This window comes from Ambystoma mexicanum, chromosome 10 (assembly GCF_040938575.1).
Source record: "Ambystoma mexicanum isolate Mex_15411 chromosome 10, UKY_AmexF1_1, whole genome shotgun sequence".
Classification (NCBI taxonomy): Eukaryota; Metazoa; Chordata; class Amphibia; order Caudata; family Ambystomatidae; genus Ambystoma; species Ambystoma mexicanum.
The window spans coordinates 79,086,161-79,100,033 of NC_090932.1; the positions used below are offsets into that span (position 1 = coordinate 79,086,161).

General features: G+C 49.5%; 1 protein-coding gene across 2 annotated transcripts in view; it reads right to left on the reverse strand.

Annotated features, from left to right (window-relative positions):
• The window catches only part of DIS3L2 (DIS3 like 3'-5' exoribonuclease 2), a 2,640,663-nt gene that overhangs the window by 765,465 nt on the left and 1,861,325 nt on the right, over positions 1-13,873 (reverse strand). For both annotated transcript variants that reach the window (XM_069617547.1, XM_069617548.1), the window contains one exon: positions 9,729-9,962. In XM_069617547.1, coding sequence (XP_069473648.1) covers positions 9,729-9,962 — 234 coding nt within the window. The remainder of the gene's footprint in view (positions 1-9,728; positions 9,963-13,873) is intronic.

Below are 13,873 nucleotides of genomic sequence, written 5' to 3' on the forward strand. Positions count from 1 at the left end.
TTCACCCACTAAGCCATTCCAGATCAATGGGACTGAAAAAGAGAAATGCCAACAGCAAGTGTTTATAAGAAGCGCTTAATGCCCGATTCCTCCCGCTTCTAAACACTACAATAATGTCATTTCCCAATGAAATGGTACACACGGCATCAACCTGGGAAGGATGACGGGATGATTTTGACCCGGCCTTTGGCCATAGGTCGCAGAGTTATTGATGGCGAGCGCCTAACTGGCTGAGCTCTCTCGATCGATCGTGGCCATTTTCAATCTGCTACCACAAATGAGATGAAAGCATTAGCACCCAGGACCAATCAGGTTCCTCGGATTGTGAGCGGAATCCCACAATACAGGCCTGTGTTCCGAGCAACCCAGCGACTGATTCTCCCACCTGCCATCTTCCCACCACACTCCCTTCCCTTCATTTCCCCATGCCTCCCACTCACAGTTACCCAATGGCTTGAGTGGCGGCAGCACCCCCACCACTGCTGCCCTCCATCTTCCCGCTCTGTGGCGGCCATTTTGAAACAGTCTTTTGAATGAATGGGACGCTGCAAGTGTTCTGTTCATTCACCCAGAATGCTTAGTTGTCAGCAGCCTGGGGGCTAATAGCAATAATCAGCCGTTTCAAGGGCTAGAGCGTGAGGTAACAGCCGGGGCCGAGTTAAAGGCCCAAGCTTACACCTCCCCCACCCCAAGGAAAACCATGGAAAAGGATGAACGCTGGAGTAGAAGCGATAGCCACAGTGTCAATAATCACCAACCCCAGCTTAACCTAAATGTAACGCTGTTCCCTCCGCTGTGGAGATGGCTCTGTGCCAGCTGCCAAGCGGCCACCTTCCTTCTTAGCCGGGATTTGAACTCTTCCTGCAGCCCCAGAGCCCGAACCGCTAGACCGCAATCCCGACTGATGGAGAGATCAAGGGGCTGGGATAAAATGGTCAGGAGTTTGTCTAAACAGCCGCATCCCACAATGCTGGGAACACCCAGGGAAGCCTGACTGGCACAGTGCCCATCTAGCAGCGGTGCTCGGCCTCGCTTGGCTGCCAGATAACGAACGGCTGTATTCATTTCCTCCCAAAGCCAGCGAGTACAGCACTCACTGGGAAGTCGGAGAGCGGGCCGGAGATAAGACAGGACGGGTTTCCTGCACTCTCTGCCCCACCCAGGTTTCCCATCCAGGCCCAGAGGCTGGCAAGTGGGCAACCGTCCCTTTATTGTTATATTGCTGTGACGGCCATGTCTTGGGGTCTCCTGTATTGCCCTACCGTTGCTGTACATCTCAGTCCTAGCACACCCCTTCATGTCCCCTACACAAACCTCTCATGTGCGCTCTCAAAGCGCCACTACAGCCACCCTACACCCACAATACTACCGCTGCAGGATCCGAGTGCTCCCTTACTAGCAGGCGAGAGCCATTGTTAAACATGTATGTATCCGTGAGTGACACTCCAGCCCATCAAATCCACGATATAAATGCTGGTCCGAATGATTCTATACATTGCAACGCTGCAGTCTGTTAAGCCGTGTGCGCTGGGACTCTGCAGTTCTTACCTAAAAGAATGACTCCAAGGAAACCACAATGGCGTCACAAGAGGACACTAACGCACAGTGACGTTACGTGATTTGGTCAGGATCACATCATTTGGTCAAATGGTGAAGCCGAGATTGTTGGCCTGCTTCTTGAACTTTGAATTCAGGAAGGACACTAGAGGGAATTAGGGGTATGGCGTGGCAGTAAAAAGTGGTTGGAATGGAATTACTGCCACTTTTACCACGCCGGCATACCAAGGTCTAGGGGAAAAGTGGAGGAAGCACATTCAAACTTGGCTGGAGGCATTTCCTCCACGTTACCTTCACAACCTAGACGCATTACTGCACGTGCAATTACCACCTACAGTAATACGTCAACGTTCCGAGCAACCCCACGTTACCACCTCTCATGCATTTGCCACTGATATGAGTGGTAATAACTGCAAAGGAGCATGGCAGTATTTCTGTGGCACAGGTTGCCACACTCTTAATGCCACCCATATCTTCGCCCATCCCATCTTCAGTGTTATATCGACATTCAATGCGTTCTGCATAGTTGTCCTTTGAAAGCTAGAATTATATAGTCCATAAAGCGGACTTGCAATGCACCAAGCCACATGGTAAATTAACCGGACAATAACAAGTGTAATTGCCTTAGAAAGTGCAAAAGAGCAGAACGGAGAATGTTTATCTGCTAAATGATTAAATGGCAACCCAGCAAAGACGCCGGATTCAAAATGTATCCGTCAGCCTCCACAATACCATTCAAAGAAGGAGAAATAAGTGTGTATGTATTCAATTTAGCTACGTAAACGTATTCACTATGCGTAGCAATTTGAACATGTTGGTTTGCATTCTCAGACTTGGAGTTGCTTCCTACCTCTACTTACTTTATACCGCAGTTGTTAAGAACAGAAATCCATTTCTCCACACCATATCCATTGGTTCTTTGCATGGCTGTGCCAGTAACGTATGCTTCCCCTATGAATCCAGAACTAGAGGTACCAGAATGGAGAGAGAACGTAAATCTGGACTGGACTGCTCGCGTGTGGCATAGCACCGCTGCAGCTGTCTGCAGTATTTACATTGCAAGGCGCAGAGCGCAGTTAGACTGATGCTGTGGGCCGCAGTGCCAGTTCCATTCATTTATTTAGATTTGGAAGGCGCTATATGATGCAATATTCTCTTCGGAGCGCCTCGGGTGTCGGGTACCCCTAGCTTTGCTTTTCAAATACAAATGAACACCTTCAAGTGACAGAAAGCAAGACGGGGGTGTGGGGGGTTGGATGTCCTAGTCACCCGAGACGCCGGGGACATTGGAGATGACGGTATAGTCTGCTGTGGGTTGGTCATGTTACCTATTAAGGCCGCTTGCCCCGTTCATTGTTTGGAGCAAGAAGCAAACCTGTTTTGCATTATGTGGCTAAAAAAGTGCAGCTTTTGCAAACAGTCTTTTTTTGCTTGTCAAACAAGTAGGCAGCTGTGTACATTTTTAAAGGTATTCAACTGACCCCTTCTTTCACAAATTAACCAATCATGTACCACGGGCTGCTTTGGGGACTTAGTCGTAAAATGCATATGGCCGATCGGGTAAAGGCACCTTTAAAGCGAGACCAGTCCCCAAGACCCATTTACCATGAATTGCTTTCTGCTGTGGGGCCCGGAGCTGACCTAGAACATCACAGCTCCCAGTAATTAAGCTAGGCTGAAGGAAGCCAACTCCTGACCGCTCTGATCCAAACCCTCACCTTCACACCAGCCTGAAGCCTTTAAATCCCACAATTCAGTAAACATGGGGTGAAGCTACATCCCCGATAGGGGTTGCCATTTTGGTAGCGGCTGGCGGGAAAGTAATTTCGGGCAAGGCGTTGTAGCAGAGGCACCCAGTTTCTTCACCCGAGGGCAAATGAAATTTGGGGTCAATAAGGATTAGGGGACAGGCTGCAGTAGGAGATCTGTGACACATGCAAATTAGGGACCAGTTAGCAACAAAAGTCGTCCCAGGCCGTGGTGAAACCGCAACACGATAAGCAACGAGTCTGCCTTAGCGCTAAATCGGGCAAAGAGCTGAAAGACGCCCCATAACTGCAAGCAAACCCCCTAAAGGAAATAGTCACTGCACCCACTTCCATTCCCCCATGGGAATCTATACACTGCAACATAAGCTTGGGCACACACTTTCCTTTCCCCCATGAGAATCTGTGCACTGCAACATGAGCTTTGGCACACACTTCCCTTTCCCCCATGGGAATCTGTACACTGCAACATGAGGTTGGGCAAATGCTTCCTTTCCCCGTGAGAATCCGTGCACTGCAACATGAGCTCGGGCAAATACTTCCTTCCACAATGAGAATCTGTGCACTGCAACATGAGCTTGGACACACACTTCCCTTTCCCCCATGAGAATCAGTGCACTGCAACATGAGCTTTGGCACACAGTTCCTTTCCCCCATGGGAATCTGTACACTGCAACATGAGGTTGGGCAAATGCTTCCTTTCCCCGTGAGAATCCGTGCACTGCAACATGAGCTCGGGCAAATACTTCCTTCCACAATGAGAATCTGTGCACTGCAACATGAGCTTGGACACACACTTCCCTTTCCCCCATGAGAATCAGTGCACTGCAACATGAGCTTTGGCACACAGTTCCTTTCCCCCATGGGAATCTGTACACTGCAACATGAGGTTGGGCAAATGCTTCCTTTCCCCGTGAGAATCCGTGCACTGCAACATGAGCTCGGGCAAATACTTCCTTTCCACAATGAGAATCTGCACTGCAGCATAAGCTTGGGCACACACTTCCTTTCCCCCATGAGAATGTGTGCACTGCAACATGAGCTTTGGCACACACTTCCTTTCCCCCATGGGAATCTGTACACTGCAACATGAGGTTGGGCAAATGCTTCCTTTCCCCGTGAGAATCCGTGCACTGCAACATGAGCTCGGGCAAATACTTCCTTTCCACAATGAGAATCTGCACTGCAGCATAAGCTTGGGCACACACTTCCTTTCCCCCATGAGAATCTGTGCACTGCAACATGAGCTTTGGCACACACTTCCATTCCCCCCCATGAGCAGCTGTACACGGCAACATAAGGTTGTGCACACTTCCTTCCCACGTGAGAATCTGTGCACTGCCCCATGCGCTTGGACACACACTTCCCCTTTCCCCCATGAGAATCAGTGCACTGCAACATGAGCTTTGGCAAACACTCCCCCCCCCACCCCCCATGACAATCTGTGGCCTGCAACACGAGCTTGGGCACACACTTCCATTCCCCGTGAGAATCTGGGCACTGCAACATGAGCTTGGGCACACGTCCTTTCCCCCCATGACAATCTGTGTCCTGCAACACGAGCTTGGGCACACACTTCCATTCCCCGTGAGAATCTGGGCACTGCAACATGAGCTTGGGCACACGTCCTTTCCCCCCATGACAATCTGTGGCCTGCAACACGAGCTTGGGCACACACTTCCATTCCCCGTGAGAATCTGGGCACTGCAACATGAGCTTTGGCACACAGTTCCTTTCCCCCATGGGAATCTGTACACTGCAACATGAGGTTGGGCAAATGCTTCCTTTCCCCGTGAGAATCCGTGCACTGCAACATGAGCTCGGGCAAATACTTCCTTTCCACAATGAGAATCTGCACTGCAGCATAAGCTTGGGCACACACTTCCTTTCCCCCATGAGAATCTGTGCACTGCAACATGAGCTTTGGCACACACTTCCATTCCCCCCCATGAGCAGCTGTACACGGCAACATAAGGTTGTGCACACTTCCTTCCCACGTGAGAATCTGTGCACTGCCCCATGCGCTTGGACACACACTTCCCCTTTCCCCCATGAGAATCAGTGCACTGCAACATGAGCTTTGGCAAACACCCCCCCCCCCCCACCCCCCATGACAATCTGTGGCCTGCAACACGAGCTTGGGCACACACTTCCATTCCCCGTGAGAATCTGGGCACTGCAACATGAGCTTGGGCACACGTCCTTTCCCCCCATGACAATCTGTGGCCTGCAACACGAGCTTGGGCACACACTTCCATTCCCCGTGAGAATCTGGGCACTGCAACATGAGCTTGGGCACACGTCCTTTCCCCCCATGACAATCTGTGGCCTGCAACACGAGCTTGGGCACACACTTCCATTCCCCGTGACAATCTGCAACCATCAGACTCGAGAAGCTCCCGACCCTGCAACCATCGGACTCGCTCGTACCGTCATGCAACTCAAAGATTTCCCAAGCCCCCCTATCATTGAGAAGAACCTTCTATGCAAGCCACAAACCCAGGCAGCCAGTATCCACCGCTTGTCCCACCCTCTCTTGGCATCGCTAAACGCCTGTGTGCTGCTACCCTAAACGCATGCCAGCAATATAAGCAATCTTGCTAGAACGCTTTCCCCGGGAACCACGCAACACGGGCCTGTAACCCCAACCGATGTACAGCACTTTACTCCCACGCTTTACCAATTATTGCACAGGCACAATCACATAATCGCGGGAGATGGAAAGAAATCCAGCCTAAATACCCTTCTCCCGAGACCACCTCATAGACCCCCCCCCTTTCCTCCTTCCACGAACACTACTTTGGGGCAAAACTCAGTATCAGGAGGTTTTTTGTCAAAGTTTTCCCTAATTCAAGGTTCCCCTTTCACAGTTCACAAGATTTCGGGTTCCTCTCCGACAGCCTTGTTGGTTCTTTCACAGTAAAAGTCCTTCTTGCCTCTAGGTGATGGCAGGACACTGCCACCCTAATCGGTTGTCCAGGTTCAGTAGATGTCACAGAGGAACAGACTAGCTTTTCTTCCAGCGAACAAGGTTTTCCTGTAGGTTTCTCCACAGCAGTTTAAGATTGTCCTAACACATTGCCTTTGGGGTCCCGATTTCTACCCTCTGTCCCCACCGCTCTACTCCTCTTCAAGTCTTGGCCCCTCCTCAGTGCCCCATCATAGGTTTGTTCTTCCCTCAACCCTGCTAATCGGGATTTCACCCAAAAACCCTTCCATTCTGCTTTCGATACCTAGCCGCTCACTGGTGCCAGATGCTTTCTAGGCTCTTCCTGCTCTTGCTACCTAGCACTCAATGGTGCCAGATGCTTTGCCTCGTTTCCCAGACTCTTCCTGCTCTCGGTACCTAGCCGCTCACTGGTGCCAGATGCTTTCTAGGCTCTTCCTGCTCTTGCTACCTAGCACTCAATGGTGCCAGATGCTTTGCCTCGTTTCCCAGACTCTTCCTGCTCTCGCTACCTAGCCGCTCACTGGTGCCAGATGCTTTCTCCTGCTTCCCAGCCTCTTCCTGCTCCCGCTACCTAGCCGCTCACTGCTGCCAGATGCTTTCTCCTGCTTCCCAGCCTTTTCCTGCTCTCGCTACCTAGCCGCTCACTGGTGCCAGATGCTTTCTCCTGCTTCCCAGCCTCTTCCTGCTCCCGCTACCTACCCGCTCACTGGTGCCAGGTGCTTTCTCCTGCTTCCCATCCTTTTCCTGCTCTCGCTACCTAGCCGCTCACTGGTGCCAGATGCTTTCTCCTGCTTCCCAGCCTCTTCCTGCTCCCGCTACCTAGCCGCTCACTGCTGCCAGGTGCTTTCTCCTGCTTCCCAGCCTTTTCCTGCTCTCGCTACCTAGCCGCTCACTGCTGCCAGGTGCTTTCTCCTGCTTCCCAGCCTTTTCCTGCTCTCGCTACCTAGCCGCTCACTGGTGCCAGATGCTTTCTCCTGCTTCCCAGCCTTTTCCTGCTCTCGCTACCTAGCCGCTCACTGGTGCCAGATGCTTTCTCCTGCTTCCCAGCCTCTTCCTGCTCCCGCTACCTAGCCGCTCACTGGTGCCAGATGCTTTCTCCTGCTTCCAGGCTCTTCCTGCTCTCGCTACCTAGCCGCTCACTGATGCCAGATGCTTTCTGCTGCTTTCTAGCCTGTTCCTGCTCTCGCTACCTAGCCCCTCACTGATGCCAGATGCTTTCTGCGGCTTTCTAGCCTGTTCCTGCTCCCGCTACCAGCCCCTCACTGGTGCCAGATGCTTTTTCCTGCTTCCCAGTCTCTTCCTGCTCTCGCTACCTAGCCCCTCACTGGTGCCAGATGCCTTCTGCTGCTTTCTAGCCTCTTCATGCTCTCACTGCCTAGCCCCTCACTGGTGGCAAACGCTTTCTCCTGCTTGCTAGCCTCTTCCTGCTCTCACTACCTAGCCGCTCACTGGTGCCAGATGCTTTCTCCTGCTTCCCAGTCTCTTCCTGTGGTTTACCTCCTGCTATTCCTAGCCTCTTTCCTACTGTTTACCTCCTGGTATTCCTCACCTGGTATTCGCCTCCTGCCACCTCTGGATGTTTATTATTACTACTATTGGCGATTCAAGGTGTACCATGCCGAACCCGTCCAGCTTCTAAGCGCTGCACCAGAGGGCTTGAACCCATGGTGGATGGCATCATACTGTTGCCAAAAAGAGCATGTGCCCTGGAGATATGCTTCTGCTGCCTTGTGATGTTTCGCCCCCCACCCCCCACCATCTTGCCTGCGGTCTCCTCTGCTCGCCCCCCCACCCACTCTCCAATCTCCATCTCCCCTCTTCCTTTCTGTAATGCCAACCCACTACAAACTCAGAGCACACCCATCTGCAACCCCCCCCCCCCCACACTACTGGCCATCTTTCCAGGTTGTCTTTACCCTTGGAACTGGCTTTGGGGAAATGCCTGCACCTTGGCAGAGAAACGAATGATGGTTTGTAAATGGGCTACTCGCATTGGTGTTAGTCATTCAGGGTTGCAGCTCTTGGCAGGACTTTGCTCACTCTTAGTTAAGCAGGTTATGGGTATCGTCGTCCTAACACATGGCGACGCCATCTTTTAATACTTCATTCTCTTGTATGCAATGCATCTTGTGAATAAAGGGGATCGCCATTCTAAGTATAAACACATAATATACACCATTAAATTAACCGGATTAATAATACACATGAATTTCAAAACATTGCTTTTTGGCTTAGAAAAGATACACATGCAGGGGTACATTCCTGCTCACGATACCAAACCTCAACAGTGAATGAAATAAATCTAACAAAAATGGTCGCCATCTGAAGACATGCACCACGCTGCATCATCCCCGCTTATGGAATGGGCTAGAGCCCAGGGCTTTTTTACATGGCATGCAAGGATTCCTAGGAACCACCTTTCGCCACATCTTTTGGTGTATGCTGGAGGTGAAAATGAAGACCAGAAAATACCCAAATGAGCGCCGTGCCATGACATAGACCTCACACACAGCGTGAACGATTGACTGAGAACACGAGTTAAGACCAAAGTACTGAGGTGCAATGCCTAATACATGGTATGCAAACGAAAGAATGCCCTATGCCTGCCGTACTCTCAAAACTATCCCCTATAAATGCCACAATCCCAAAACGATCACCTATGAATGGTCTTCGATTAGACGAAGACGGTGGTGTCGCCTTCAATTTGATGCAGCACTGAATGATAAGGACCAAAGGAAGTGCAAAATGTTGGACTCCAACCAAACTTCACTCTTATGCATGTGTGGTACAAAAACAGAAGGAAAACTGAAGGTTGACTGCTGGAAGAGGAATCCGTCTCTGGCATTACTGTGGGCACCTCTCCAGACCACTGTGGTTCAGCTTGCCAGGCCATTACAGCCGGGAAAAGACCATATGCAAATCAGACGGGTCCCACCAAACTGAAATCCCGACTCATTTTTTCGATTTTGCTCCGTTTGCCGATATTCGGGTGAGCTTACCGAACAATGTTGGTACTCAATGGATCCTGCGTAAAGCAGAAGGCCAGCAGGAACATGAACACAGCTATGCTGCTTTTTTAGGTTAGTGACTTAGGTAAAGTGCAATCCCAACGCAGGAAAGGGTCATCACTTCTTGGTTTTGCTTCTAAGACACTGGCTCCCTGTCCACCCCTGGCAGAAGTGAACAGGGTAAGGGCGACGACATTAAGGAAAAGCAGCACTTTTGATGAATCGGGTAATACCTGTGAAGAGGCCTCTGTAGGAGCAGGCTTGCATGCATATACTTGCACGCTTGCTACCATTGTGTATACACGGGCCATGCTGCCACCCCTCCCCCCCCCCCCCACCATTACAATCGGATGCAGTCGGCATTACAATACCTTGGGTTTCTAAGACGAAGACTGCATTTATAAGTACCACAGGAAAAGCAAAATGGTGTGGGCATTTGGTCCTTACCTGGTCCAATCGCAGGGCACCTCCATCAAAGCGCTGCTTGCGCAGATTCCGGGCAATGCTATGCAGGTTCAGTACAGCCTGGTGAATCTCGTCGATTGGGTGGTGCGTGGCCACTGGTGGCAACTCCTCAGCGCTGAACAGCTTGCTCGGGTTCTCGAGCATGCTCTGGGCGTGATCGTAGCTCAGCTTTACACAGGAGCAGATGATGCTTCGGCCAAACCACTCGTCCAGGATCTGAAAATGGAAGCAGCCGTTATGGCAGTGGTACTGGGCACTGTGCATGCAAGTCAAATGCATTTAGATTATCGGGCAACAATTGGATAGGAACTGGAGTTCACAAATGTCCGCGGATTCTATCCAGTTCACTTTACCCAGACATTGGCTTTGTCTAAGGTATTAGGCAGGTTCATTAAACCTTCGCCACACAAAGCGAGCATGCAGCAATTAATACACCTCGTGCAATACCAACATTTATGTCTGTGGAACTTTGACCTTCATGCTGCATTTCCAATTCCCAAACAGATTTTGATCCAACAAAGATACTGAGTTGCCAGAACCTACTCAACAACAAGGGATCATTGCAATGCTGGTAGCATCAGTTTCCATTTTCTTTTGGAACACATTGCAATGACCTGCAAGTCAGCCAGCGACCCCGGAGAGGTGGCAAGGATGACTACGAACGACAGACAACCTGGGGAAAAAGTACCTACAAAAGCAGCATCACGTGTGCACACAAAATGTCATTTCCTCGAACATCTGGAACCGACGTATATACGAACAGGAATGAGTCCAGGCTGCCACTCCCTTTGATGTTGGGTTGAAGTTGACTAAGAACTACATATAACTAAGGATTTTTTCCATTAGCTGTATTTGATCCCACGGTCATAACACAAAAGCAGTTCAAACAAAATGTTGTCAACATTAACCCAGCGTCAAAGGGAGAGGTAGCCTCGACTCATTCCAACGCCCTGTTCGTATATACATCAATTGCACCCTTGCGAGTCAGGCCCCCCTGTTAACGAAAAAGAGGTTACCTGTCCATCTTTTGATGACATCTGAAACTGAGTCAGAGTATGGCCTTCTGGGGGAGATCGGAGATCTTGCCACGTCAGTGTCCACCACCTCGCCCTCTATTTAAGTTCCCTGTGGGGGAAAATGGGAAGTAATAGCCAAGTAATTGGCTTTGAAAAATACTCAAACGGGATTTCCTGGCAGTTTGCCAGATCTATATAAGATTTAGACTGGGCACTTTGGAGTTAGGATGTGTGGTAAATCCTGGAATCCCTCAAATAATGATCGCTGCATATAGTGGAAGGATATCACAGAAATGCTACTGCATTTTCTTTTACTCTGTCCCTTGTATAAAGATCTCAGATCTAAGCCGGGTGTTAGGAATACCTTGGAAGCAATGCAAATAGGCAAAACGACCAGTGACAAGATGGCATGAGCGGTAGTGACTTCCATTCATAAAGCATGGTTACGAACACAAAGTGTGCAGCTGCACCCAATCTCCGATATGCTCTTGTGTAGTTGGTGCAATTTTTAGATGAACCCGTTTCTTTGTGCGTATCATTTGTCATTCATTATTGATACACATCACTGTGTCGAATGAACAGTGGAATATAAGGATTGTTCTGCTGCTGTAATGTTTAAGATTTGTTAATGTAATGTGTTGATGTTTGCTGATGTGTTGTCCTGCTTTTATGGTTTATACCGAAATCACGCTGAATGAATTGCAAGAATACTGCACCAATACGCATACAGTCTTGCAGAAACATTGATGGCCAAAGCTAGAATGTCAACCATTTGCCTTAAAGAAGCTCACTGATTTCTCGTCTCCTGGACTCGAATCGTAAGGCAGTGCCAACCCACTACAGACCTCATCCAATGACAGCATGACTTTAAATGCTCTTATCTGCACAACTCAAACATGTACCGCAAATGTTCATGTCCAATTGTGATGTGTCCTGCTTAGTAGCAGTATTTGCTGATGGGAAGCGAGGCAGATGTAGGTGCACTGAAATCTAATGATCGCACTCTGGTGAAATAGTGACTTGGGAGGCCACGAGGACCTCTGGGTTCTACTGCCATTTTCATTGCTGGACTCCTCCTGGTCTATATGAGCCAGGGACTGCAGGTGGCAGCTGTTCAGGTATGCCGCATAGGAATGCTTCCTAATGAAAATACACATTGCTGCCTTTGCAGTGTAGAATTGGGTGTCACTCCTTAGAAAAACAGAGTTGGTTGAAATACATCCAGGGTTAAAAGGTAGCAGTAACTGTTTCATTTACCTCTAAATAAACAGACATTCCAGTGGTTGAAGCAAATCTCACCGGATGGCTATCAACAGTAACAATGTAGTACCCTTTTAATTGCAACTAATTGTTCGTTGTGCCTGGTTGGAAATGAAGACTAATAGTTACTGTAGATATCAAGATACAATGGCAAATAAACTGGACTATACATGTATATATTCAGATGCACAATTAACTGAGAGACGAGCTGTACACAAGCTTCCCACACAAGAGATGGCCTTTGGAGAACCATGGCTTCTGGAGAGAAGCTCTCCAGAACGGAATACTGACCTTATGCACAAAGTGCACGTGGCGGCTCCTGGCGCAGCAGGACAAGAATTTGCTCAGAGTGGCCCAACAGTGAAACTGACACAACCTGTACTTTGTAACTACACACACACACACACACACACACACACATACATACATTCAGATCATAATACACACAATTAAACCTCTACCGGAAGTACCATAGTGTAAAACTAGCATAGACACGCTCTAGTGGAAGTGCTACAAAAAGTACACATTACTCGGCACGATACAGATTGTCCTTACTCCAACTTCCACGGAACAGTGAGAAACTTTTATCAGCAGCAGCCAGAAAAAAAGCAAAGGAAAACCTGATGTGCACACATGGCTCCACCCATACCAGGGCCTCGCCCACACGCTTCCTGACCCCAGCCCCATTTTCCTCTAGCCATGCCTTGACATGAGGTCTTATTACTGAGACGGCAGGTCATCAGGGGATGAGTAAGGATTACCTGTAGAAGAGGCACTGTGGTAAGCAGCATGTATTTACTGGGGCATCATGCCCACTTCCTTCAGACTATCAAAGAATCATTGGAAAGAGTAGGAGGCAGCCCCAACACAACTTTGACAAACAGGTTTCTTAGCATGAATAGGCCAAACAGTGTGTCCGGTCTAGAGATTGCATCTAGTGAGTAATGTAATCACCATTGATAATGCACCAGCTACATGTGATCCCTCAGTGGAGCAACTTGTCAGTGAAAAAATGTATTGTTCCCACACCTGGATTTTCACAACTGGAAGCGGATGACTGAACCTGGGCGCTGAATTGCCTATGTTGGTGCATTTAAGACGTCTAGCAGAACACGGAACTGATAAGCCACGCACAATGCCTCAGCCCTGAGCGCATGTACATGCAAGCCCCCAAGAGGGGTCAGATCACTCAGAGGTGCGCTGTCCGAATTCCTGTGGGCCCTGATCGCATACAGATCCAACCAAGAGTATGCCCCCTAAATACCTGTGTGAGGCAGGTGGGAAACAAAAGAAAGAATATTAACTCATTTACAGGGCTGTAGATCGACCTTCAGCGAGTAGTGTCAGAAATGCAACACTGTTTTCTTGTACTGGCATATTCTATTCATTGGATGGGCTGCCCGGATGTAGCCCTGTTCCGCCTCAGATATTCTATTCATTGGATGGGCTGCCCGGATGTAGCCCTGTTCCGCCTCAGATATTCTATTCATTGGATGGGCTGCCCGGATGTAGCCCTGTTCCGCCTCAGATATTCCATTCATTGGATGGGCTGCCCGGATGTAGCCCTGTTCCGCCTCAGATATTCTATTCATTGGATGGGCTGCCCGGATGTAGCCCTGTTCCGCCTCAGATATTCCATTCATTGGATGGGCTGCCCGGATGTAGCCCTGTTCCGCCTCAGATATTCTATTCATTGGATGGGCTGCCCGGATGTAGCCCTGTTCAGCCTCAGATATTCTATTCATTGGATGGGCTGCCCGGATGTAGCCCTGTTCCGCCTCAGATATTCTATTCATTGGATGGGCTGCCCGGATGTAGCCCTGTTCCGCCTCAGATATTCCATTCATTGGA